Raw genomic sequence first — 26,847 nt, forward strand, 5'->3', positions numbered from 1 at the left:
AGCTGGGATTCAAACTATCCCTCTACAACACCTCAAGGTTAAAAAAAGTTCAGATTTGGACACAGGTTTTAAATCTTGGACCTCTCCCTAGTAGGAACCATATGATAATAATTAAGCAGCTTTAGATCCAAAGACTACAATAAACAGCCGTATATGACCAAAAGCCTATGTGATCATATAAAAATATCTGAAAAACCAAAAAGGTCAGCATTTTTCTAATAAAACTGCTTATAAACACACAAATTATTTTATGGAAGCAAAATAAGACATATATAGAGAGAGATATACCTATCTCATGAGACTAGCAATTTTAATCTCATTAACACATTTGTATTTAGGATAAATATGCATTTTAAACACTGCTATGATAATTTAAACAAAATAAGGAATAAAAATAAGGGGAAAATATGGAAAACATTAAAAAAAATAATCATCACAGATTCATAAAAGTTAGAATTGGAAGGGATCCATCAATCCTGAACCATTTACTTACGGCATTATGTGCCCATCTATATTATTCCCTCAAACTAGCTGCTTGAATGAAATATCAACATTTCCTTTCAAACGTTTTCAATGAGACGGACATCTTTTAAAAGCAAGAAAGTTTGTAACAGCAAGAGTACTTACAGCTGCACTAGTACAGCTTCTCATCTAGTTTAAAATCTGTCCTTCCGTTGTTAAAATATTATTTTTAATAAACAAAATAAAGATTAAGACTGCTGTTGAAGAACGTCTTTCCTATAAACCAGGAGTCACTTTAACAGAATTAGCATTAGCCAGGATTCTTTGGGACTTAGACAGTATACATTACGCAGCCAAATACTGTATAAAAGTAATTTGTACCTGTTCTAGAGGCACATGCTTTACTAAGCCACTGACAACAGTTCTTGGGTTTGCTTCTCCAACATCCACCTCCTCGACATATAGAGAATCCGCATCAGGGTGATTTTTTGCAGTGATGATACAACCGACACGAAGGTCCAGACGAGAAACATCCATAGGTCTGGAGTCATCACTTCCAGCTCCTGGCAGCGGCTGCTTCTTCTCCCTCTTCTCTCCTGTAATAGTGAGTTTAATTAGATGCAGTAATAACTCCCTAAAATGTATACATATATACCAACTTGTATGGACAAGAGAAACTACAATCTCAGTGTGACGTATAAGCACAGTAGTTCAGTTCATTTAGTATCACTAGATACTTGTGTTCTGAAGGAAGAAAACAAAGGAAGGACTAACTTCTTACTTCCACCCATTATTTCAAATCATGTCATTCTTAGACCTAAACTACAATCACTGGTTACTATTTCCCACAAATATTAAAACTTAACATTACAAACAAAATGACTGTATATTTTATTTTTTAAGTTAAAAGTCATCTTGATTTTAACTGTGGCTATTTTGTATGAAAACATAGCGTTATGTATGATCTGAAAGTAGTCATAGCAGCAGCAGCAGCAAACTTAGTACTGGTAATTCACCAGCAAAACGGAAACCCAGTATGATACCTAATTAAAAAAGTGATGCAAGAGCCGTATAGTCTTCTTGGCCTAAAAAAAAATAAAAATAAAAAGCCTCCAAGAATGTTGCATATTGATAAAATAAATTGATATTTCTCTTGCACCAATACAAAGATATTTTAATCACTTCTCATCAAATTATTGCTGGAAAGCTGGTTTAAGGTATTGCACCCTTTATCTTAACCAAATGTTTGCCATATGCAGAAGGAAGAATCAATACATGTGTTTGACGGAAAATTATCAAAAAGGCATCTTACGTTTCAATTGATTCATAGCTGTTACTCATACTGATTTAAGAATTGGCTCATATTAGGACTCATACAGATATTCTTCTCTTTTTTAAATTAACAGCTCACATTTTGTAAACTCTCAGGGCTGTAATAAATGATTTTGTACATAAGAACACGTCTGCTGGTTTGAAGATGAGACGTTCACATTTGGTTTACTGAATTACAATCCATGGGAGTAGCATCTTAATTAAGACATGTGTATTCCAGATGTTAGTATTTTCATCTAAAGAAGCTGGATCTTTCTAACATTTTTACCATGATATGTAAAGTCAAACGACGAAACATCGTCTTCAGGAAGGAAAAAAGGGACAACGAAGCACCTTTCTTTTCACTTGTAATTTAAGTAAATAACTTTCTATACATTTTTGTTTATAAATGTTCCAGTACAGGACTGTGCCTGCACAAAGTGGCAACTTTCAAAAATAACATAAAAAATTCTTTATTAACCTTGTAACCACTAGATCCCACAAAAAGATGCTAAAATTGTGCATCACTTTATTGCTTTAGAGATGCCATCTGGTCTCTACTTCAAATTTTATGAATCCCAGTGAGATCCTAGTCTGTGTCAAAAGTCTTGCATACTGAAGACAAGGAAAATGATTATACCCATCTACAGAACCAAATGCCGTTTCAGTCCCTTTACTGCCACAGGGATGTCAAAATTCTGAAGAAGATCCAGAAATAAATCCATTTCCATCAATGGTGAATTGTACTGTTCATAAACTGACCCTTCCTAATCATGCACTGAGTTGCCAAACAGACCTTTGTGGAAATGTAATCAGTATTTTATAAATACTCTTACAGGAAGGTTACTAGAGGCAGCTAATAAATATCAAATGGAGTCAAATATATTCGGGTAAAATATTTAAAGTCCCAACACGCAGTGTTAATTTCCACAAATAAATAAATAATAATAATTGGAGATATACCAATCTCCTAGAACTGGAAGGGACCTTGAAAGGTCATCGAGTCCAGCCTCCTGCCTTCACTAGCAGGACCAATTTCTGCCCCTGATTCCTAAGTGGCCCCCTCAAGGATTGAACTCACAACCCTGGGTTTAGCAGGTCAATGCTCAAACCACTGAACTCTCCCCCCCACCCAAACAATAATACCACTAGTGTTGGTGTGGATGGATTTAAATAGGTTGCTAAAACTCATTGATTAAGAGAGTTTTCCGAAAAGAAGCAGAAGAAACAGTCAAACTACATTGGGTTCTACCCTTTAGTGCTATATTACATTACTACTTCTTACTGAGTACCATATATACTTGTTCATAAGCCAAATATTTTTGGTTAAAAAGTGACGCAGCAAAGAGTGGGGGTCGGCTTATAAATGGGTCTTCACCAAAATTTGATGATTTTAAAAACTCTATGGAATCACTGAATTGAATATCTAATACGTTGTTGTTTTGTTCACCTGGAACGTCTGCAGGCATGGAGCCCCTCGGCTCCACTTCCCGTAGCTCCCATTGGCTGGGAACGGTGAACCGCAGCCACAGGGAGCTGAGGGGCTCCCATGCCTGCAGACGCTCCAAGTAAACAAAACATCCTGCCAGTGGCTTACCCTGACAGGTCAGGAACCAAAGTTTGCCGAATCCTGAAATATAGGGTCAGCTTATGAAAGGGTCATACAGTTTTTGCTATTTTTACCTAACCATCTTGGGGGGGTCGCCTTATAAACGAACAGTCTAATGAACGAGTATATACGGTAATTTCTCTAAGCTAGTTTATGGGCTGTTGCTTGCATTGTATAAATGGTAGAATCAAAATTGAACAATGAACCTCAGATCTGAGTTATTTAATTTCATGCGCTGTGGCAGACTCCACCTCAACATTTCAGTATTTTATTTATTATTTTGAAAGGGAAGACAACCTACAGTTCAGCCACATTGACACAAATCTGCCCAATATCCAACTTAAAATTTTAAGTGCCCCAAACCTATTTGATTAAACTTTTTCATTATTTGTAAATACTTCCTTTCTCCAGGAGTTTAAGGGTTAATGTGTATGAATTTTTCCTACTATAGCTCTACCGATTGCTCTTTTCTATCCTCTCCAATAAAAATGTAAACAGCAAGTGTGCAAATTAACTGTTGTAGATGCCTAATGGATTTGAAAAATGGAAATACCTTTTTTTTCTGCTTTCTCCTTTTTTTTCTTTTCTTCACCTCCACCTTTAATTTGGTCTTTGGGACCAGAAGGAGAGGATGTGACAGGTGTAGGCTGTGGTAAGTCTTCCGAAAATGAAGCTGCTGAAATGGTTCCACTGGATGGAATTGGGATATGTTTCACTAAAATTAAACATGATGGAAGTTAAAATGTTATTTAATTTCCTTAAAACTGTAATTGAAATCAAGGCATTTTATCAGAAATATAAAGAAAATGTAAAGAAAAGCAACATAGGATTTAGAAAATAAAATAAAAATTATTTCAAATATCCAGCTATGTCACTTTACTAAAAAGACCTCACACACCATACAAGCTACAACAAAATTTATTCTGATTAAATAACTGTATTATTGTTTTTATATTTGGAAACCTAATATTTTTCCTCAAAGAAAATGGATAACTTTAAAAATACACAAAAATAGAAACAAAGCAAGAGAGGGGATTCCATCAGAGCTATGCCTGCCTGTTTCTTCCCTTCCCCAGCCCTATTTCATCTGAAGTTTAAGTATATTCTTAAAAGCAAAACACAACTTTGTGTAAACACATACTCAAAGAGAAAATGAGAAGGTAAGGCCCCGGCAAAAATGTATGCCTATGCTCAACTTTATGTATGTGACTACTTCCACTAGCTTTAGTGAGACTACTCATGTGCATAAAATTAAGCCCAAATGTAAATAGAGAATCAAGGATTAAATCACCAGGAGACAAAAATAATTTGAAAAAGCAGTTATAGCATAATTATAATTTTCAATTTATATACGAAGAATATAAAAGTTGTAGGACACAAAATATAATGGAGACTATTGCAATCATAGCGGTGTCTTCCCCCCCCCCCCAAATGATACATGATTGATTGAGATTGCAAAATCACTTTTTTACATACAGAAAATATGTGAACCCCCAAACCATTTTTGAGGTGGGGGAGAAGTGGAGGGATAAAGACATGAGCTTGGGGTTTAAATGAGCACAGGATTGGGAGCCTGAGAGAGAATTTGAACAATCATTGTTTCAGTCAATAAAATAAAAGTCGTTTTGGGGCATCAAAAACATTTCTTCACAGATATATGGTAAGTACCAACGTGACAATTTAAGACATTCCCAAATGTTACATGGAGACGAAAGTGTCCCATCCTCTCCATGTCTGTTTTATAGAAGGTAATCTTCTTAGGCAAGAGCTGTCTTTATTTTGTGTCATGAACAGCACTGGCTCCACTGTGCTTAATAAATAATATATTCGGTAAGTCACACTTTTAACCACATACATTTGTTATAACACTTTGAGGAAAAAGACTAGAGGTTTCTATGTAGGAAGAGCGCCCAGTGATGGAGGGCTGGAAGAAGAAACTTCTAACAAGCCCCAAAAGATGTATGCTGGAGATACAGGATAGAGTCTGTGAGAAGAACAAAAAGTTAACTGGGGAGACAGAAAAAATGAAAGGAGATCACATGTAATGTGATATGTAAAGTTACTGTTAACAAATTTTGGCCTTTGCAACTAAGACATCTAACCTGTTCTAATGAGGTTTTGAGCAGCCTCTCAGGCCACGTTTACACTTACCTGCTGGGTCGACGCGGCGAGTTCGACTGCTCGGAGTTCGAACTATCGCGTCTGATCTAGACGCAATAGTTCGAACCCCGGAAGCGCTAGTTCGAACTCCGGTACTCCACCGCGGCAGGAGGAGTTGCCGGAGTCGACCTTGGAGCCGCGGAGTTCGCTTCCGCGGCGTCTGGACGGGTAAGTAAGTCGAACTAGGGTAGTTCGAATTCAGCTACGTTATTCACGTAGCTGAATTCGCGTACCCTAGTTCGACCCCCGACCTTAGTGTAGACCAGGGCTCAGACAAGTATTAAGGAAAACCTTTACTTTGTTCTCTTCCCTCCCAGATAAACATTGATTTATTTAAATACAACCATAGTTTATATTTGATTGTTTTGAGAAACAACCACTGACTATCTATCTCTAGAAACCTTTATCTTGAGAGGCAGAAAACACAGAATTTTTAGACAGGCAGTGATTTGTACCTTAAGAAAGGCCAGAGATGGGGGGGAATGGTGGCATAAAATGAGATGACTTACTGTTATAGTAATGAAGAATGTTGTGCAGAAAATTTTGCATATTGTAAAGCATGGGATAATTAAACTTGTTTGCATGTGTTACAGGAAGTGGGTGGTAACTACAGCAGTAGTTAAGATATGTGGTCATGTATAAAGTATAGTACAGTTTTCTTTCAGATCTTAGCAATATTCGTTTCATATTAGGATATGTCATAGTATGACATGATTCTGCCACGGAGGTCACAGTTTCTGTGACTTTGCAGGACCTCTCTGACTTCTTCTGGGGTAGGGCTGGAGCAGCTGTCAGCTGCAGCTCCAGAATTGAAGCAGCGGCTGGGGTTGGGTCAGCCCCCTGGGGCTAGAGCAGCAGAGATCAGCCACTGCTGCAATGGCTGGCAGCCCACCCTGGGGGCCCGCCAGAACAGCAGCTGGGGTTGAGTCAGCCCCCCTGCGGCTGGGGCAGTGGCAGTCAGCCCCCAGCAGCGTGCTGTTTGTTCCCATTCCCCCCCAGGATATTTTTAGTAAAAGTCAGGGACAGGTTGTGGGCGTCCATGAATTTTTGTTGATTGCCTGTGACCTGTCCCTAACTTCTAATAAAAATACCATGACAGAATCTTAACTTTACTGATAAGTTATTCTGAGATTGGGTACTTGCAATATTTATTTGGTTGGCAAAGTGAAATATGCTGACAGCCCATAAATTAAAGCAGCTTTCCATCACAGGACCACTACAATCTGTAAGCCTGTTATCCATACAGTGCAACAGGGCTACTTCATCCTACAAAAATCAACAGAAAATGAGATGTTCTTTTCACAAGTAACAGCAGGTGGTCCTGTAAGTACTCACTGCACATTCGATAAAAAGATAATGGCATGAATAGTTCATGTGCTTCCAAAATGAAAGGAAAGGGTCAAAGCTCCCTTGGTCTTTACTTGGAGAAGACATCATTCTGTTAATCAGTTCCTTTGATTCATAGACTTTAAGCCAAGAGAGACCATTACATCGTCTAGTCAGATTTCCTGTATATCACAGGACATTAAATTTCACCCAATTACACACGTACTGAGCCCAATAACTTGTGTTTGGCTAAAGCATAAACTTCAAAAAAGGCATCCAGTCTTGATCTGATGACATCAAGAGATGGAGAATTCACCACTTCCCTGGTGTAAGTTCCAGTGGTTAATCATCCACACTTAAAAATTTGTGCCTTATTTCTTTAAATATGTCTGGCTTAAACTTCCAGATATTGGTTCTTGTTATGCCTTCCTCTGTAAAGAGAAAGAGTCCTTTAGTACTCAGTATTTTATCCCCATGAAGGCTCTTATGCAATGTAATCAAGTCACCTCTTAATCTTCTTGTCAATAAAATGAACAGATTGATCTCTAAGTCTTTCAAGGCAAGGCCTTTTTTCCAGACCTCAAATCATTTTTGTGGCTCTTGTCTGCACCAGCTCCAATTTTTCAACCTACAGTTCTGGTGTCCACATTTTGAAAAGCATGTAGTATTCCAATACTGGTCTCACCAATGTCGTATACAGATGTAAAATCATCTCTCTAGTCTAACCCACTACTCCCTGGTTATATATCCAAGCCTAGCATAAATACCTTTTAATTCTTTACCACCTGGATCCCATATCAGCTTTTCCATTATTTTGCTTTGGACTGTTGTCAGGCTAAGCAGCCTGCAGTTACAGTTAAACTTGCCCTTTGGTCACCAGTACAGGAAAGGCTTCTTGTTCCTTCCATTCTTAAAAGATGCATCATTCCATATGCTGATTTATATGTTCCTTGTAGTGTGAATACATAATAGACTCATAAAACATGTTCTTCTGTTCAGTAGAAAAAGGTCTTGCATTTAGTTCTGCTCTCTATCCACATAAATTGCTTAAATGAAGTAGTAAAGTCTATCCAAAACATTTGTCAAACAGGATATTAATTCTCTATCCTTTTTATATATTACAATTACAACCTGGAAACTTTGTATACATAGAGGCTTGTCCCTTATGTGTAATCGGAATATTTTTCTGTGAAATATCAGTAGACACCTCCTACCCATACCTGCCTATCCCACATCTGAAAAGAATACTGAGGTGAACTATTGCAGGTTCTGAGCCATTGGAAAAAAACAGACTAATGGAGAGTCTAGCATATCAAAGGAATTAAGTCATGTGAAATGAGGAGGTTGATCCTCTGCATTTATGAAGTGGTGGCTCATTTGAAGACTGCACATGTTGATTTAACAGTGGAACAGGTCAATAATGGGAAGCAGTAAAATCATGCTTTACTGGATTGTATCTTATCTGGTTTCCAGTACTAGAAATGTGAAACAAATATACTAAAAATGGTTGTTGGTTTTTTTTGTTTTTTTGTTTTGTTTTTGACATATTCCTCAAGAACATTTGTTTGCGGAAAATGAAACACTCATGCTGGATTTGGAGAACTGCAGCTTCCTCTTTTTGTTCCTTTTCTCTCAAAAGTAAAATTTCATAAGGGTGAGGACTATATCAGCCCCGGGCTTAAAAAGATAGACCCAGACTGGGACAATGACAGAGGAGGAACGGTGGGATAGCAAAGTCTTTGTTGTTAAGCCACGGGGCTGAAACTCAGAAAAGCTACGTTCTAATCTCAATTCCGCCACAAAATCCCTATCATGCCAGGCACTGTACAGACATATAGAAAGACATGGCCCCAACCATGAGTAAACTTTTCATATGTAATTGTCACTTCTGCAACTTACAAGAGAACGCCTTTAAGTTACAGAGGTAGTTAACCACCGAGAGGTATGGCATTCCAAAGTGTCACCGAAGCAGCCAAAAAATGGATGTGGATGTGACTAGAAGAATATGAATCAGGAAGGATTAAACAAGTAATCAAAACAGCAGTCAAAGATGGTGACAGGATCTAAGCCCACACATGTGAAGATATAGTTCTCCTTCCTTTCTCTCTCACCTCCATTCCGAATTTCTGCCTGAATCAGCTCCTGTTTCAGACCCTCAATTTCTTTCTTCAGTTTAGCATTTTCTACACGAAGCTTCTTCTCTTCTCTGAGAGATGCCTGCAGGACTAAAGTTGACACAATTTACATTAGAAACTACAAGCTCCAGTCATTACACATCCATTTGCTAAGTGCTGGATGTCACTTATCTGAAAAAAATTAGCTAAATTAAAAGCAAATAAAGGGAATATTTTTAAAATATTTAAAAATCATCGTTAGAAAAAAGATCTCATACATTTTATTACAGTTACTGACTTTTTATTAACGAACAGAGACAGTGGTTTCTCAAATATCAACTTTCATATATTCCTCATGGACTTGCATCTATATCATAATCAAGCTACTTTTTGTTCTCCTCTCAAATTCCTACAGTGGCACCAATCTGAATCTATAACTTTGTAATCAACTATATGAGGTTCAACAAAATTCTCTTTCTGTATGCATAATCTATATTTGTAAACACCCAGATTTCTGTCCTGATATACAATAAAAAAAAAATCACTGAATTTGGCAGACTAACTATAGAATGTACAATGAGGTTACACTGCTGTGAAAGTAAGGACAGTCTTATTTAAGCAAAGGAAAAAAGGTTTTATTCCCTGTGCGCTCACAGGCATCCTGGGTGACCTCAGCAATTCTGTGCCTCCATCTCTCCATTCTGAAATGGTAATGCTGAGAGGCTTATTCTATTATTCTTAATAATTGTGAGGCATTCAAGATATTACAAAAATTAGCATAACAGAAAAGATAATAAATAAATGCAAATGGATGTCTGAATTTGGTAGGTGTCATAGCAGAAGTGAGGAGGGTTCTGAAGATGACAACTAACAAATCAGTTCAAGGAGGCATCCCACGCAAAAGGAAGTGATAGAAGAAAACATGAAAAATGTTTTAAGAGTTTTGACTGCCCATTTTTCTTTACTTACAGAGTGGAGATCAGGTGGGGGAGAGGAGGAGGGAAGGGAAGAGGACAATGCAATAAGAGACAAGAGTGACTTATTAAAGAGACCAAGAAACTTGAACTTAATTCAGTACAGCAGGGAGCCAGTGGAGCGATTCAAAGCAAATGGGAAGGTGACACTGTCAGAGACATGGGTAAGGAAGATGAATTAAGCAGCTGTATTTTGTATGGACTGGAAATGGTATGTGTGAGGGTTGGTGAAGTGCTTATGATAATCAAGACGTGAACTGATAAGAACTTGGGAAAAGTTTTAGTGGCATGGATTTTTGAAGTGAAGTGTGCTAGAGGAAAAAGAGGCAGGATTTAACATGGATTTAACATGCAGTAGATAGGAGAGGAAAGAAGTCAAAGACAACCCTCAGTTTATGGACCCGAGTGCTAGGGAGAATTATGCTATTGTCCAGAATGACAGAGAATGGAAGAAGGGCAGGACTTGGGAGGAAAGATAAGAAGTTGAGTTTTGGGCATGTTATATTTCAGCTGATGGTGAGGCATTCGGGAAGAAATGTCAGTCAATCTACCAAAGCAGAAATTGTGGGAATTTCATATACAGGATTAAAACAGACTAACTTAAACCAACATGCTGCAACAATGCCAATGCACACATATCTAATTTTTTTTGGTTAACAAAACAGAGTGATGAATGAATGTAAGAAAGAAGGCTGATTCCCATCTATGGAGTGATATTTCTTCTATGATACAATGAACAATGTACAATGAACTATGAAGGGCAGCACTGAAGTTGATACATTTTAAAAATGTATTTAAAAAAATTATGGAGGCACGTATTAAGACTTTGCTTTGTAAAGATGACATGGCAAAAGAGGAGTCTTTGGACCTCTGATACTGACTAAACACTAAGTTTTGTGAAAGCTTTAAGAGATGAACAAGACTATTTCATTATCAGTAGGATAGAAGTAAATTTTTGAGAGCTGTCAAGTGTTCGCTAAATTGAACAAGGCATGAATGAAAATAATGGTTTGGCTCATAAGCAGAAGATGATTATGCAAGACTAATAAATGCGGTTTCCAAATACAGTGTAGAAAGAAGAGAAATGGAGAAAAAAAAAAAGATTAAGAATAAAGCTTGAAAATAGTAGTAGAGCTCATGGGGGAGGGATAGCTCAGTGGTTTGAGCACTGGCCTGCTAACCCCAGGGTTGAGAGTGCAATCCTTGAGGAGGCCATTTAAGGATCTGGAGCAAAAATCTGTCTAGGGATTGGTCCTGCTTTGAGCAGGGGGGTTGGACTAGATGACCTCCTGAGGTCCCTTCCAACCCTGATATTCTGTGATTCTATGATATTTATGATGGAGCACCTTCATCCTTTGAAATGTATCACTCTGTTAAGAATGAAAAGCCGTGTAGTAACTATGACTGACTCAAAATGGAAATGGAGTTGTTTCATGAGAATATATGACTAAATATTAGACTACGGAGGACACACACCCAGATCATAAAAATCCTGGTTTCTGGAAATACAGCAGGGGTGGGCAAACTTTTTGTCCTGAGGGCCACATCTGGGTGAGGAAGTTGCATGCAGGGCTGGGGCAGGGGGTTGGGGAGCGGGAAGGAGTGTTGTGTGTGGGAGAGGATGCAGTATGCAGGAAGGGGCTCAGGGTAAGGGGTTGGGAATGTACTAGGTGGCTCAGGGAAGAGGGTTGGGGTGCAGGGTGTGGCAGTGGGGTCAGGGCAGGGAGTTGGCATGCAGGAGGGGTTCAGGCTCGGGCCTGGCACCGCTTACCTGGAGCAGCTCCAGGGTGGCAGCGGTGTGCACCAAGGCCAGGGCAGGCTCCCTGTATATAATATTATAGTATAATAGTAACCATCTGATTAATAAATTTGCTTTAAGACATTGACTTCCTTACTAGCTTTCTCCTTTAGAAGAGCAACTTGCTGTTTGAGGTATTCAATGACTTGATCTGCCTCTGCACCCTTTTGCTCCAGTCTGTTCAATACTGCATTATTGGCTGCCATCTTTACCAAAGAACGGGCTAAAAACCTGAAACAGGAAAGGGAGAATAATATGAACATTGCCTTAATGTAATTAACTTTACATTCTTATGCCACATGAATCAGGACTAAAATCAACTGCTGATGCAGTAGGAACATTTGTTAAATGAGCAAGCTGGGCTCCCTCCCGCTAAATGAAAACCCAAACAAACAAAAAGCAATGTTAACCAAATTCTGATGTTTGCCAGCTGCGTTTAAATATTTTGGAAGAAAAGCCACCCTACTCCAAACACCCATCTGTAGAAAACATGTTCCTGATGCACAGCAAAGCACCAAACCCCCTACCTTCCCAGAATGAAAGGCAGATCCAGAGACAGATTAAATGAGCAATGGAGAACAAATTAAAAACAAAGAGGGAAAAAGATAATGGAAATAAGTTTAGACTGAAGGACAGCATGTCTCATATTTGTATCTGAAACATTTATGAAATTTATCAACCACAAATTCTATTAAGAAGAGTAAGAATGCATAAGAACAGCCAAACTGGGTTGGACCAATGGTCCAGCTAGACGAGCATCCTGTCTTCTGACAGTGGCCAGTGCCAGATCTTTCAGAGGGACTGAACAGACGGGGCAATGTAGAGTGATCCATCTCTTGTTGTCCAGTCCTCAAATATCCTCAAATAACCCCAATAACCTTTATTGCTTCTTTGGCATCCAGTGCCCGAACTGGGAGGGATGTGGGGGGAATTTGGTTCCTCCTTTTATGGTGTAGTTAGGGTTGGGACATTTAAATCTAGTCACCTCTACTTCCTCTCTCTCAGGATCCTCAAGAGAATTCCTTCCAAACACAGTACAGAGGATCTGTGAGCCTCTGCTCTGCCTCTCAGAGTATTCACTTGCTAAATCCAACGGGGCTTAGTCCTTTCCCTTCTCCTGTTCAATGTTTATGTCTAACCATTAAGAGACAGTAGATGCTACTCAAATGTCAGCTATACATTGGTGACAAACAGCTATATAATCACTCTCCTCTGCAGCAGCCTATGCTTTTCCCATCTACCTAGAGAAAATAAGCACTTCCATGAATTACAGCTAGCTGAACTATAATGAAAGAAATAAGCAGATGATACTGGTGGACAGGGAGAAGCACTGTGAAGATCTCCCAGGATAAAAGACAGCTCCATCAGCTAAAGGAATCTGTCCATCAATTCCACAGGTGTGTGATCTTGAATTCTATGCCTAGACTCCTAGGTTGTAGCAGTGCCCAGAAACACTTTTATCATTTCAAATGGCAAGATAACTGAGCCTGCTTCTCTTGGACAATGATTCTGCCACAATAATCTACACCTATTTCTTTGAAAATGAACTACTATAATGCTCTCTATCTGGGGCTGACAACAGAATCCACACTACAAGGGTACTTTAAGAATGGAGTTACAATTTAAACTCTGATTCTCCTGCCTGTTTAATAGTAGTGAATTAAATGTCATTTAAAAATGTTTGCAGACATGAATTTCTTTTACATTTTACAAGGCATAAATGTTAAGACAGCATTAAAAGGTAACATCTTACACTAAATTTATACAAGGTGGCTAGCTAAACTTTAGTGATCCTTGAGAAATATGTAAACTATAATTCTCTCAAGGGAGTGTAATACTAACAGAATAAGTTTGCCAACAACAATAAAACGCTACTAAAACTTCAAAGTGAATAGAACTAGTACATTTTATAGTTATTAGCCAAGTTGGCTAATGAACTGAGGATCGGGAAATGAAGTTATATGATTACACCAGATAGACTTTTCCCACTTGTCAAACTTCCTGAGATCTAATATTATAACAGAGAAGAAACAGGTATTTGCGATATTGTTACCAAGAGCCAACAGAACGAAATGAACTGTAGTACTGGCAATGTAAGAACTTGCTAATATGGAGAGATAAGAAGATGATATACATAAAAAACAAAGTTTCTTATAGGTAAATCTTTGTTTAAAATTGTATACTTAATGTAAAATATAAAACATTAAAAGCATTAACTGAAGGTTAAAAAAATTGTGGTTTAATGTTATGACAATCAATAGCTGGGATTTGTATATTCATGTTTTCCTATCACTTGTTTTTCTGCCTGTATAATCTTTGGATAATATGCTAAGACTATACGAAGAGGAGAAAAAAAACTAAATACTGTAACTTGGTAGAAGACAGGGCCTAAAGGAAAACATATCTTCTGACCTTCAACTGTACCCAAGATCCAGAAAGTCACTCAAAAAAATCAAGTTATTGGGATTTAAGAAAACTACATTTGAAAGGCTGCTATCCCTTTTATATAAAATGTAGACACAGAAAACATTAAAAACATGCTTTGAAGACAGCAGGATTCTCTAACATTACTAAATGATATACTCAGAGTTACATGAGTTATACACAGAATCATATTCAGTGTCAGGAATCAGCAAAGGAAAGCCACAAGAGCGGTCATGCGAACCTCCCAGTAGTATGTTTCGGGTGCCCAGGACAACCAGCACAGAGATAAATCACTGTGGGGCAGGGACTAGGGAGGACCCTGCTGGTGGCTCCTACCCTGCGCCAGGCTCAACTCCTAGTTCTGGCTGGGCTGAGGAGGACAGGACTTCCTCTTCCCCTGAATGGCATCCAGGGCCGTGTCAGACCCATCCGCAGATTCCTCCTCTGGCTGTAGGAAGCTCTGAAAACTACCCCCTTTCCCAGCCCTTCCTGCACCCATCACTCCTCAGCTGCAGGGGGAGGGATCACCATTCAGGGAGCTGCTCCCACATCCGCCCAATTCCCATGCATCCAGACTCCCTTATACCCAGACTCTCCCGCCAAACCTCACCCCCACAAACAAACACACAGAACCCCCACAATGAGCTCCACTCCCCATGCACCTTGACCACTCCAACCAGCCACCTGCACCTGGATCCCCACCCTACTGAGCCCCAACTAGCAGCACCTGGATCCCCAACCCACTGAGCTCTATTCCTCTGGCATCTGGACCCCCCCCCACTGAGCACCCCACACCCAGACCCCCCCTTCCGAGCTCTATCCCCCCACACCCAGACACCACTCTGCTGAGCCCCAACTACCTTCACTTGGACCCCTGCAGAGTCCCATTACTGTTGCACCCAGAACCCTCCAACAAGCTCCTCTGCATCCAGATCCACCACTGAGCCACCCACCCCCAAATTGCACCACACAAAACCCTCTCTACCCGCAACTGGATCCCCCACACTAAGCCCCTCTACATTTGGATCCTGCCTTGCTGAGCCTGCCTGCCCAGACCTGGTGCACCTGGCATGGAGTGGCAGGGTTTTGGGGTGTTTCTAGGGCAGGCCTGGTCCTTTTGCTGTGTCAGAGTTGGGTGCAGCCTCACCGCTGAGTCCGTGTCCCAGGGAGGGGGAGAGCTGCACAGTGATCTCCCACCTCTGTGCAGCCAGTGGCCTGTGCTCCCCAATGCCATGCTGGAGCCTCCACATTTATTGACAAATAAAATTAGCAGAATTTTAAAATATTATGTGGAGAATTTTAATTTTTTTGGCACAGAATGTGTCAGGAATAATCACCAGGCCTGCTCTTAAGCCCAGCATCAGCACCAGGCGAAAGGCTGCTTAACATTTATGCCTGCATCTGCAATTGCTCCTGTGTCTGCCTTGCTACCCAGTCCTGGTCGGTTTCTAACTCTGGCACCGACAACTAGACCTGACTGGTAGGACCACTAGACTTGACTGTCCCAGGCCTGAAACAGAGCAGCGGAAAGAAATATGTAAGTCTTTACAGTTAGAAAAGTGATCAAGTATGTTTTCTTGATGTCTTTTGTCCTGCTTAAATAATTTTGTTGAAGGATTTCCATTTACAAACTTTATTATGAAGTTTACTCCATTCAAGTTTTAAGGTTGTGAAGATGTATCTTTTGATAAGCCCAGTGTTAAAATCACCGTTAAACCTAAATGAATCCTTGCTATGTAAGATTAATGCCTTATAAGCAAAAGAAGCATAAGGAGATCTACAAATTAACACTTGGACTTCAGAATCATCCTATATTAACAATAATCAGAAGAACACAAGAACCTGTCTGTATTCAAACAAAGGTTCTTGAAAACAGCTATATCAAAAATAGGTTGACACAGAGTTATTAGGCATGTATTTAAATCCCAGTGAGAAAAAATAGTTGTTGGGTCCTAATTTTTTTTTTTTTTTAGTTCTTTTATAATGGATAGTTGAAACTGAGAGCATGAGTTCCTAACCGTATCCATATGGTTCTACTTGTAATTTGAAATGGAACAGGTCAGATAAGCAGAAAGTTATTTTCAGAGGGGGATATTCCTTGACTGCAATATATCCTAGAAGCAAATAATTAAAATCTGTTTGTTAAAATATATAAAGCATTTATTTAAATTTATAAGGTTGTTGAATTCCACCTTAATTCCTCCATTTGACTCAAATGGATATCATTTTGTTTTCTAAAGACATTTATTGCATGTCTGCTGCCTTATTTCTAACGTATAGGTGTTTGCATTGCCATAGCGACAGAAGTAGCCTGTGAAGTGATATGGCTCAATGCTACAGTCCAGACGCAAGCCAAAGTTCACGGCCTTGAAAAGGAGTTTGGATTGGGTACACAAATTGTACATCATTTTAAGATTCAAGGTGCTATGTAAATAAGTGTAAGAGTATCCTTATTGGCTGAAATAATTTTCAATTAAAATCTACAGATGTCAAACCTTTAACTGGGTTGACAACTGGAAGACCCTCCTGGAATAAGCAGTTTACTCTCTGTGGAAAATGTCACTTCTTGATAGAACACAGAAATAAGAGAACCCAAGAGGTCTTGGAATTAATGTTATAGTCAGTGGTCTTTACCAAGATGTTAAGAGGATTATTATCAATCTATTCAGCAGAAGGAAAAGAAGAAGCATGGAAGAAAATACATTAAAGATCCCTTCCAACCTAGAAGTATCTCCTTCTGCTCTAGTTTTTTTAAAATGAAACAGGTAAATTTTACAGCCAAATTCATTCCTAGTATAAATCCAGAGTCTTGGGAGGGAAAAATTTAATTTGGAATTTGTGTCTGTAGAAAAAACTCTGTGGCCACTTTATTACTAAATGGAGTATTTTGAACTAAAAGATGCCAAATCAGAGAAAGGAAATCGGATGACTAATCTGAGCAGAGAAAAAAACTATACTTTAAGTGTGTTCAGTGAAGTCATCTGATTAACTAAAATTCTTTGCTGCTTTTAAAATTCTTCAGTTAATCTTAAATATCTGGTATTCTATCAAATCATTTATATATCAGAGATCTAGAATTGGCTGAAACACTTGTTTTCATTACATGAAGAATGATTGACAGTGCCTGGATAAGGCACGTATGTCTTGTAGGTATAATAAAATACTATACTGATATCCAGAAGCTGCTTAATTTCTATTCTGATACCATTAGAAAACTGATTTAGAGTCAGATGCTAATTCAGTTCTATAAGGACGAGTTTATCTTAAAAAAAATTAGAAAAACTAAATCTAAGATTATTCATGTGAAAATCAAAGGTAACTCTGCTAATACACTAATTGAAGAGGGCTAGTAAAGACTTTCAACATTTCCTTACCTGCACTTCTTTCAGTATCAGAGGCTTCACTCCAGGGGAAGCAGGTTTAACCTTTGCCAAAATACAGATGATATAGAATGCGAAAGCAGGGTCCCAATGAGAGAAATTTCCAATTTTTGAAAAACTATGGAGGACAAATAATAAAAAGATCTGGAGGTCTTTACTCCATTTCCTATACACAGATTTTCTTGACTACTACTTTTTAAAATAGTTGCCTATATTCTTTAGCAAAAAGTACTATCCCCTGCATACTTCGGCAGTCCCATATGTCATAAGCAAAGAGAAGGGCTTATTTTATTTACTAGTTTATAAAAGAGAAGACAATTAGGGAGGGGCCCAAACAAGACAAAATTAAAATAGATATTCCATAAGAAAATAATACTTTGCATTTACACAGGAAGCACTATCAGAGAATTTCAATATGCCTACTAACATTCTTAGACCAGAACTGACATATAACTCAATGGTTCTGACTTAAAAAAGGGGGAAGGGGGGAAAAAAAAAAGAAGAAGAAGAAAGGTAAAAAGGAAAACACAATCAAGAAGATGACTCTGTTATAATTCCTTGCTTTAAAAATGTTTTTAAAATGCTTTTCTCCCTTTTTAAAGTGTTGCCAGTTACAAATGTCTTTTGCCATACTGAAGAGCTAATGCTAAGGTTCTAAAATTGAGAAATAATAAACTGTTTTTGGAACCTATCCACAATCCTGAGATGCATTCAATTAAACTGTTTTTGGGAGAGAGATCATTTCATCAAGAAACTGGCTTTAGAAGCCAACTGGTTTCTCAAAACTTTAAAAAAACAAACACACACACAAAACACAAAACTTGAATTTCCAATACTGTACATTTTTTCAAATTTTCCGAGGACTGCCTAGTTCATATAATCACATATAAACTACAAAAATAGCATTACTTATTCCACATGACTGTAGGATCATTTCCCATACATAAATATGTTTCTCTTTGTATATTTGCACCGAAGTCTATACCAATGACTTTACTTTTATTTTCAGCTGGGTATGGGAAGTACCAATACAATTCCCATCAATTAATGGACAATGTTCCCACTTCCTCTTCCTACAGAACTGTGTCTCCAACCTTTCTACTTATTTCAATACAAATCATAACCATTTGTGTTTGTCAGCCTGAAGCTTTGCTAAGAGCAAGATTTTTAGATTAATATTTGTCCTCAGAAATCCTTCATCATTACTGCTGCCCCTCTCTCTCACACACACACTTCTCCACAATAAAAGAATCAGGTTGGCATGGTGACTTAGCACACAGATACCATCAGTTAGTGCTTCAACCATATACTTTCAGTGCTCTCATGCTGAGTTAGTCTCAGAAATTAGGTTTCTACATCTATTTTGTTCTAGCCATGGTGAGATTCAATGTTGTCACGGGACAGCCAATCCTGTTCACAATCAATAGCCATGTACAAACACTGAATAGACAGCAACCACAGGAGGGGTGGTGATTGCTACAAAATATATTGCTCCAAGTGCATGCCACTTTCATGGACACGCAACTCAATAGGCCTAGGATCAAGCTAAGAACTATTAGCGGAGAAAAATACAGGCCATACAAATAAAAATGTTATTTAATTGGTTTTCCATTTAGAACACTCCATGGATATTCACTGAGTGCATTAAAAGTTGTTATTAAAGCACTGTTTCATTACAGACATGGGACTAATTACATTCTGCAGGTAACTCATTGAGAAGAGCATGAGGAAGACAAAATTCCTTCAACACAAATACTAATATAATCACTAATTTAAAATACAGGGAAACCTTTAAAACTACTTATATAGGGATAATCACTTTTTCTGTCTGCAATTTGTTGTAACAAATAGCTCTCAAACAGTTTCAGATGTCAATATTTTTTCCCCATGAGGGCTTTTTCAGCTCTTCATTTTGGCCAAGCTGCACAGTGATGCACTGTTTTACTCTAAGTATTTTAAATTGCTGCATTATCACCAATTTTGCTTCTAAAAAGAATACTTTGTTCAAATTAGAGGAAGGAAGGGAACAGCTTTTATTAGGATGGTCCTTCTTCCTATACTCAAGGCTTCTTGGCAGACAAACTTACAGAAGACCATATATATTATAATAAAACATGCCAGCTGTTTTCCAGACTCTGCTGTCCTTTACTCTGAAACATGCATGATCTGACAAGCTACTTACTGAACCAAATGTAAGACGCACACATCACCCTGTACTACGGAAAAGGAGGGGAAAAAAGTGACAAAAATAGAAGAAAGGGTGGGGGAAAGAAAATACTTGTTTTTGACAAAACTACTACTTTCTAAACCATCAGTCCAGTACAAGCAGTTGAATAGGTGGCTAGCACTTGTCCCAACTTCTGTTATGTCAGGGAATGATGATTCATCTTTTGAAATACTTTAAATACGTCTTCTTTAAGGTCTTTTCCTCCTAATTAACAGTTGATGAGATGATTAGTTAGGATCTGATCCTGTAGCCAGTGAGAACTGAACAGCTTCAGGCAGCGCTAACCGATGACTAGACTAGCGCTATTATTCATGACCGCATTTAGATTTTAAGCCAAAAAGACAATGTGTAATACTGAGATACTGAAATTTTTATTTGAAATAAATCATTACATAGTCTCATTGTGACACCCAGTCTCTGAGTGAGAGTAAGAGTGGCACTGTTAAAGTGAGAGCACAATATTCACAAGCTATCAACTTCTGTGTAGTCAATTATCGGGGGTAGCTGTGTTAGTCTGTATCCCAAAAACGAGGAGTCCGGTGGCACCTTAAAGACTAACAGATTTATTTGGGCATAAGCTTTCGTGGGTAAAAACCTCACTTCTTCAAATAAATCTGTTAGTCTTTAAGGTGCCACCGGACTCCTCATTGTTTTTGTGTTAAACAGCAACAACAAAGAGGGTTAAGGAGTGAATTATTAAACAATCAGTGTTAAACAGCAACAACAAAGAGGGTTAAGGAGTGAATTATTAAACAATTATACTTGTACACTTCTGCCACAGGTTAAACTCACATCTTTTGCAATATGAGAGTCACATATGATTTATAAATTTCCAAATTGTTAATACAACCCAAGAAAATGTCAGGCCTGAAAAATGACTTCTCTTCCTGACTATCAGGCTTTACCCCAGCTGCAAAACTTTGCTTTCCTAGTCCTAAGAGCCTTGCCCTCCCTATTTCTTAAAGCTGGAAACATTAAAAAACAAACCAACCAACCTCCTCACAAGAAACATCACACAAATAAAGGTGCTTTTCTAGGAACTGTTCAGAATTTACACTAAAGAATGAAGAGTTGACTCCAAAAACTCAGATAGGTTGAAAGTGGCTATAAGGCATTCTACTGTCATTTTAAGAAAAGGACTTCAATACCTAACTTTTATGTTTTTACTAATTATTGGTAGCTTTCACCCATTCTATTCCCCCCGCTCCTTTTCTGATTATTCTAGAAACCTGATTATCAATGGATCATTTTCTCTCTCACAAACCACACTGGGAACAGCTCTTCTAAGCATCTGTACACCAGCCCCAGAATAATCCTGTTAGATTATCCTTGTACCTTCCTTTGTCTATAAAGTAGGTTTCAGGCTTTAAGTTGCATGATGTAACTTAAAAAATAGTAACAAACAAATGCTTTTGTAACACTAAATGCATACAGTAATATTTAGCTAACTGAAGAAATATATGACAAGTCATCCTTGTTTGTGTAGTCTGTCTGCCACTTCTGGAAAAGTTTTATTTTAGAATATAATTTACTTTGACAGAAGGCTATTCTCCTTCCCAGACATGTACTCCTCTGTTTCTCTTAACTGACCCTTTTTCTCACAGAAGTAAATTCCCTTCATCTGGAAAGGTGAAATATGTAGTGTCCTGACATTAAATGACTGAACATCACCCCCCAACAGTCACTATATTCTCTCACATTAGGGAAAATACATATAACATTTTAAATAACAAAAAGGCAAAAAACAGAATCTGGGCTCAATGCTCACATGACAAGTATTAGCTTGATACCAACCTAAGATGAGTTTGAAAACAGACTCTAAAATTATGACTGGTTGTCAGGAACCAACAATAACTTATGTTTTTCTTAGTTTGATTTTTTTCCCCTAAAATTTTTGACTCGGCAATATTGATTACCCATATAATTCAATAAAATATCATATTCCAGCATGTAGAAATAAATCTCTCTGAAAGGAGAGCTTACCCAACAAGTTCTAAAGAGGAGACCTGCAACTAAAGGGCAAGCCAAGCCAAACCATTAGCTAACAACAGAGAAATCACAGAATGAGTTTATATGCAGTACAGTATAGATATATGAATAGATTTTAAAGCCTTATCATGGGCTTAACATGAATGAAAAGTTTCCTTTGAAACCTCTATACAGTAGACATTAAAAACTGAACATCTACCACCTGCAGTAGACAAAATTACTACAAATATTGTGGTATTTCCCATTTTAAGTGCAGGGATCATATGCAAATACTTCAGTGTAGTAATCATTCATAGTTTAATTCCACCTATCACCTGAATAATACTTTAGTCAGTGTACTACGTGGCTCAGATGAAAGGCAGAATATGGCAACCTTCCACACTTCTAGGAGGCTGGTCCAAATATAAGCCAGATTAGTAACGTGTGACCAAAAGCTTCCACTGCCTCACTGCTGTTTGTTGATCTCAGTCCAATTCCCAGTGCACATTTGTCCACCTCACAAAAACCATGACTATAATTTGCACCCTTTTTAGTCCCCTCAGCAGAGGTGCCAAGGACTACATAGGGCACTGAGACTTGCGGAAAGCCTACATTACAACATTTAATCGATCTAAATTATATCGACACAGCCACCACAGTAATTTAATCGGTTTTACATGTCCACACTAGGCTCCTTGGGTCAGCAGTGCATGTCGTCACCAAGAGCGCTTGCACTGATTTAACTGCCCGTGTAGGGCATTATGGGAGTTTCTGAAACAGTTACAGTCAGTGTAAGCAACACAGCATCTACACTGACACTGCATCCAGCTAACTACATCGACTTAAACACTACACCTCTCATGGAGATGGAGTTATTAAGTCAGTGTAGTGGGCGAGTTATACTGGTGGAAGCAATATTTTAGTGTAGACCAGTGGTCTCCAACCTTTTTATGCCCAAGATCACTTTTTGAAGTTAAGGGCAACCCAGGATCTACCCTGCACCTTCCCTGAGGCCCCACCCCACTCACTCCCTCTGCCTCACCCCCAGGGGCTCTGGGCTGGGGCCGCCCCGCCAGGAAAGAGCCGCTGGAGCGCAGCCGAGTGGGAGAGGTGTGGGGCTCCCCGGCAGTGCCGGGGAAGTTTATCAGTTCGGGGGACCCCGACCGGCTCCTCGCCCCTGTCCGCTGGCTGCCCCGCCTGGGACAAGTCTCGCCTCCGCAGCCCCTCTTCGCCGCGTGTCTCCGGCGGGCAACCCACACCCCCGGGCCGTGCTGCACACCCAGGGCCTGCCCGCTCCGCACTGCCCCCGGACCCACCGCGCTGCCCCGTGGGCTGCAGGGCTGGAGCAGCCTTCGCGCTGTACTGCAGTGGTCCCGGCCCAAGCCGGCCATGGCCCATGTGTGAGGTGGCGGGGCTGAGGCAGGGATTTTGGGGAGGGATCCAATGGATGAAGGAGGGGTGGAGTCGGGGCGGAGGGGCGAGACCAGAGGAGGAGCCAAGGGGGCATGGCCACAGGAGGAGCCAAGGGGGGGGGCGCCTTTTTTATGTTTGCTCCCCCTACACTTAGAACCTGGCTACGCCACTGGTTCCTCTGGGCTCTTTGAATCTGATTACCCTGTAAAGTTATTTCCATCCTGATTTTACAGAGATAAACTTAATCTTTTCTTTTAATAAAATTCTTCTTTTAAGAACCTGATTGATTTTTCATTGTTTTAAGATCCAAGGGTTTTAGATCTATGTTCACCAAGATTAATGGTGAGGGTATACTCTCAAGCCTACTCAGGAAAAGGGGGTAAGGACTTGGAGGGGGGGAGGAATTAGTCTCAAATCAGCCCAGAAAAGGGGGGGGGTTAGGGATTTGGGAAATATTTGGGGGAAGGCAGAGTTCCAAGTGGCTCCCCCCTAAGATTAGGAACACGCTTGATGGTGGCAGCTTACTGCTAATCTAAGCTGCTAAATAAGCTTAGAGGTTCTTTCATGCGGGCTTCCACATCTGTACTCTAAAGTTCAGAGTGGGGAAGGAACCCTGACAGCCCCTCTCTGCCGGCACTGCCCCCTCAGCTCCCATTGGCTACAGTTCCCTGTTCCTGGCCAATGGGAGCTGCGGGGGCAGTGCTTGCAGGCAGGAGCAGCGCACACGGACCCCTCTCCCTCCTCTCCCCTCCTCCGGGGCTGCGCTGGACGCTTCCTGGAGCGGTGTGGGGCCGAGGCAAGCAGAGAGCCTGCCTTAGGGGAAGCCCTGCTGCGCCGCCAGAGATCGTGATCGACCGGTTGGTGACCACTGATGTAGACACTTACAAAGTCAGGTTGATGAAAGCCGCCTTACGTTGACCTACCTCTGTAATGCAGACAAGGCCCTGACACTAAAGTTCTCCTCAGGTCACGACTGAAACAAATGCAGAAATGTTTGCTACTGCATGGGACAGAAAATCTTCTGGACTGTCAGTCCAGCACGTTTCATCACCAAGAACACAAGAAATTAAACAATACTGTTAATACTTACATAGTACAAACACTTCTTGTGAAATGTGTCTTAACTTGTGGCTCCTGCTGCCTGCACACCAGGGTTAAGATATTATTCTTCTAAATGGTAATATCAGAATGTTATGATAATCATGTCCCGCATGCCCGATAGGAGGCATATATGTGCTCTAATGGAATAAACATAACACCCTTAGTGTTAAAACTTTTTTCTTTATTTCTTGGTCCTTTAAAGTTGGTTTCCATACACAAAATAAGTCTTTGGGAAGAAAAGGCTGCCATGTAAAATTGAGGGGCAAGGGTTTTAAAAAATACAGGCACCTAAAAGCAGGCTGATTTTTCCAAAGTGGTGAGCATCCAATAGCTCTCACTGAAGTATGAAATATGAATTTCAGGGTGAAATATTCCAAAGAGCCTAAACAACATAGAAGCCTAAATCCCATTCTTAGAAGTGACTTTTATGCCTTTGAAAAATTCCCCCTAAATCTCATTGAAAAAAATCAATAGAACTTAGGAGGCTACATTACTTTTGAAAATCTTAGTTACTATTTATTTCTCATATTCATTTCTAACAGTGTGTGTTCCTGATTTTAAGAGGTGCTACCCCTCTTAATTATATACACACACACATTTTAACATTGAGAAATCTAGCCCTCAAAAGCAAGGGGATCCACTGCACCCAGTTGTGCCTGCAAGGTCACTGTGATTCAGTATGATTCACTCCAACAGGAGAGCAGAAAGTGTTTGTACTGCTATCATCCTTTTGGGGGTCCTACTGTGGAAAGGCAACTTTAAGCTGTGGCTAGGGCTTTTGTAGGTAACCCACTGCCCAGGAAATGTGCTGAACCAGTGTACTTCTGGCCAGTCTTGTCACAGACTCTCCTCTGTTGCCTACTTTGGGGATGTGGTGGCTGCCTCTGGATGCCCAATATAGAGATAGCATCTCAGGGCTGAATATAGTCCAGGAAATGTAACTTTCATGTCTCATTACATCTCAAGAAAACCCCACTTGGTTTTTTCATGGGCAAGAGTGGGGGAAAAACAACTATGAAAAAGTTGGGATCAAACGTGTATAACCAAATCAAAAGTTGGAGTCCCTAGTCAATTCTCTCATTCTTGACAGAATGAAAACAAAGAGTAAGTGAATTTTATATACAAACCATCATTTCTTTTGGTGAGAAGCTGATGGTCACACTCCTTACAGAATAAGTATAGATGAGAACTAGAGATAGTTTTATTTACTGAAGTTGTTTCTGAATTTTCATGTATATAGAAAGGGTTTTTCTGTTGTATTATGTACATAGTGCGATTTATGTAAAATAAGCATGTTTGTTTTTCATAACCTTATTCTAAAGAAATTAAACAGGGAGAAATTTAATGTGATCATCCACAAAACTACAACTACAAAATTAAAGTGATCAAACAGAATTGCCTTAGCTATGAGACGTTACACAAACAAGAGTTTGATTACAGAATAATTCATTTTAAAATACCTTCTCTAAACTCTCTAAAACTGTATTAGTTTCCTTTTGGGTCTGCAGGAATTCTCAATGATAACTATTTTATATTTAAAACATTTAAAAATTCTTTCCAGCAGGTAAGGAATGTTTCAAAGACAGCCCCCACTTATCTATAAAGAGGTGAACTAGAGATGCAGAAAGGAAGTGTCAACTCAGCATTAAATATAGCTTCAGTAACACGACGACATCTTTACACTTAATTCAAAAGGTATATGTTTCAACTAGATCGTACAATACTCCTAGCAAGTTGAAATCTGATCACAAGAGTCATCCTGTGTACTATAATTTTTGGTACCAGCTGCTGGCATTTTTTATTCTTAAATATTAAACAAAAATACTGATTTCTGAATTTCTTGACTTTTTAAATTCCCCAAATTAACATCTGTCAATAAGAAAAATACACTAAGCTGATAATTCAATGTAAAAAGCAAAAGTAGTTCTTAATCACTGTGATAAACCAAATGCAAGGAGCTAAAAATAACCATTATCAGTTCATGAAAGCATGCAGCAAATAATACGCAGCTGTAGAATAATACATCTAAAATGAACAAGTACAACATCAAAGACTCAATGTCATCATTTCCATTATATACTAAAATAACTAATTTGGATGTTTTTCTACATAAAATCAGTTTATTAAGAACTGTGTGAAATTTAATTGAAAGCAAAAACATCTGTCCAAAAATAATGGCAATAAACATATTTTAAAGAGCAGCAATGAGTCTCACTTATAAAAATATAATCAATTTTAAATATCTGACTTGCAGTTTTATTGTCCCATTCATAAAATAATTAAAAAATTAAACACTCAGCTTCCCCTTTTCACTAACTTGTCCAAGTAAAATTCAATTTCTCAAATGTAAAACCAGTTCAATACTTTAAAGCAAAACAGAGGGAAAAAAAGTGATCTTCTACATTACCTAATGAAGAACAAATTATTTATTCAGTTTGGGAATGAAGAACTTATGCTAGTTTCTAAGTCACACTGATTGCTAATGTGGGCTGACAGCAACTGGTCCTTGTCAGTCATTTGTAGTCACACTTCACTTCAACAGCATACTACAGTAGTATCTGCCATCTCATATTTTTGGAA

The 26,847-nt window shown here is 39.0% G+C and overlaps 1 protein-coding gene across 3 annotated transcripts in view; it reads right to left on the reverse strand.

Annotated features, from left to right (window-relative positions):
* Positions 1-26,847, reverse strand: part of AIMP1 (aminoacyl tRNA synthetase complex interacting multifunctional protein 1) — a 66,989-nt gene that overhangs the window by 21,620 nt on the left and 18,522 nt on the right. For 2 of the 3 annotated variants that reach the window (XM_045018240.1, XM_045018238.1), the window contains exons 2-5: positions 11,852-11,985; positions 8,980-9,093; positions 3,936-4,097; positions 844-1,058 (exon numbers count right to left, since the gene is read on the reverse strand). In XM_045018240.1, the coding sequence (XP_044874175.1) occupies positions 844-1,058; positions 3,936-4,097; positions 8,980-9,093; positions 11,852-11,960 (600 nt within the window). In that variant the 5' untranslated portion in view covers positions 11,961-11,985. Of the gene's footprint in view, positions 1-843; positions 1,059-3,935; positions 4,098-8,979; positions 9,094-11,851; positions 11,986-17,552; positions 17,677-26,847 lie in introns of all 3 variants that reach the window. The other variant, XM_045018239.1, reaches the window with a different exon arrangement.

The sequence above is a fragment of the Mauremys mutica genome, chromosome 5, assembly GCF_020497125.1.
Source record: "Mauremys mutica isolate MM-2020 ecotype Southern chromosome 5, ASM2049712v1, whole genome shotgun sequence".
NCBI classification, from domain to species: Eukaryota; Metazoa; Chordata; order Testudines; family Geoemydidae; genus Mauremys; species Mauremys mutica.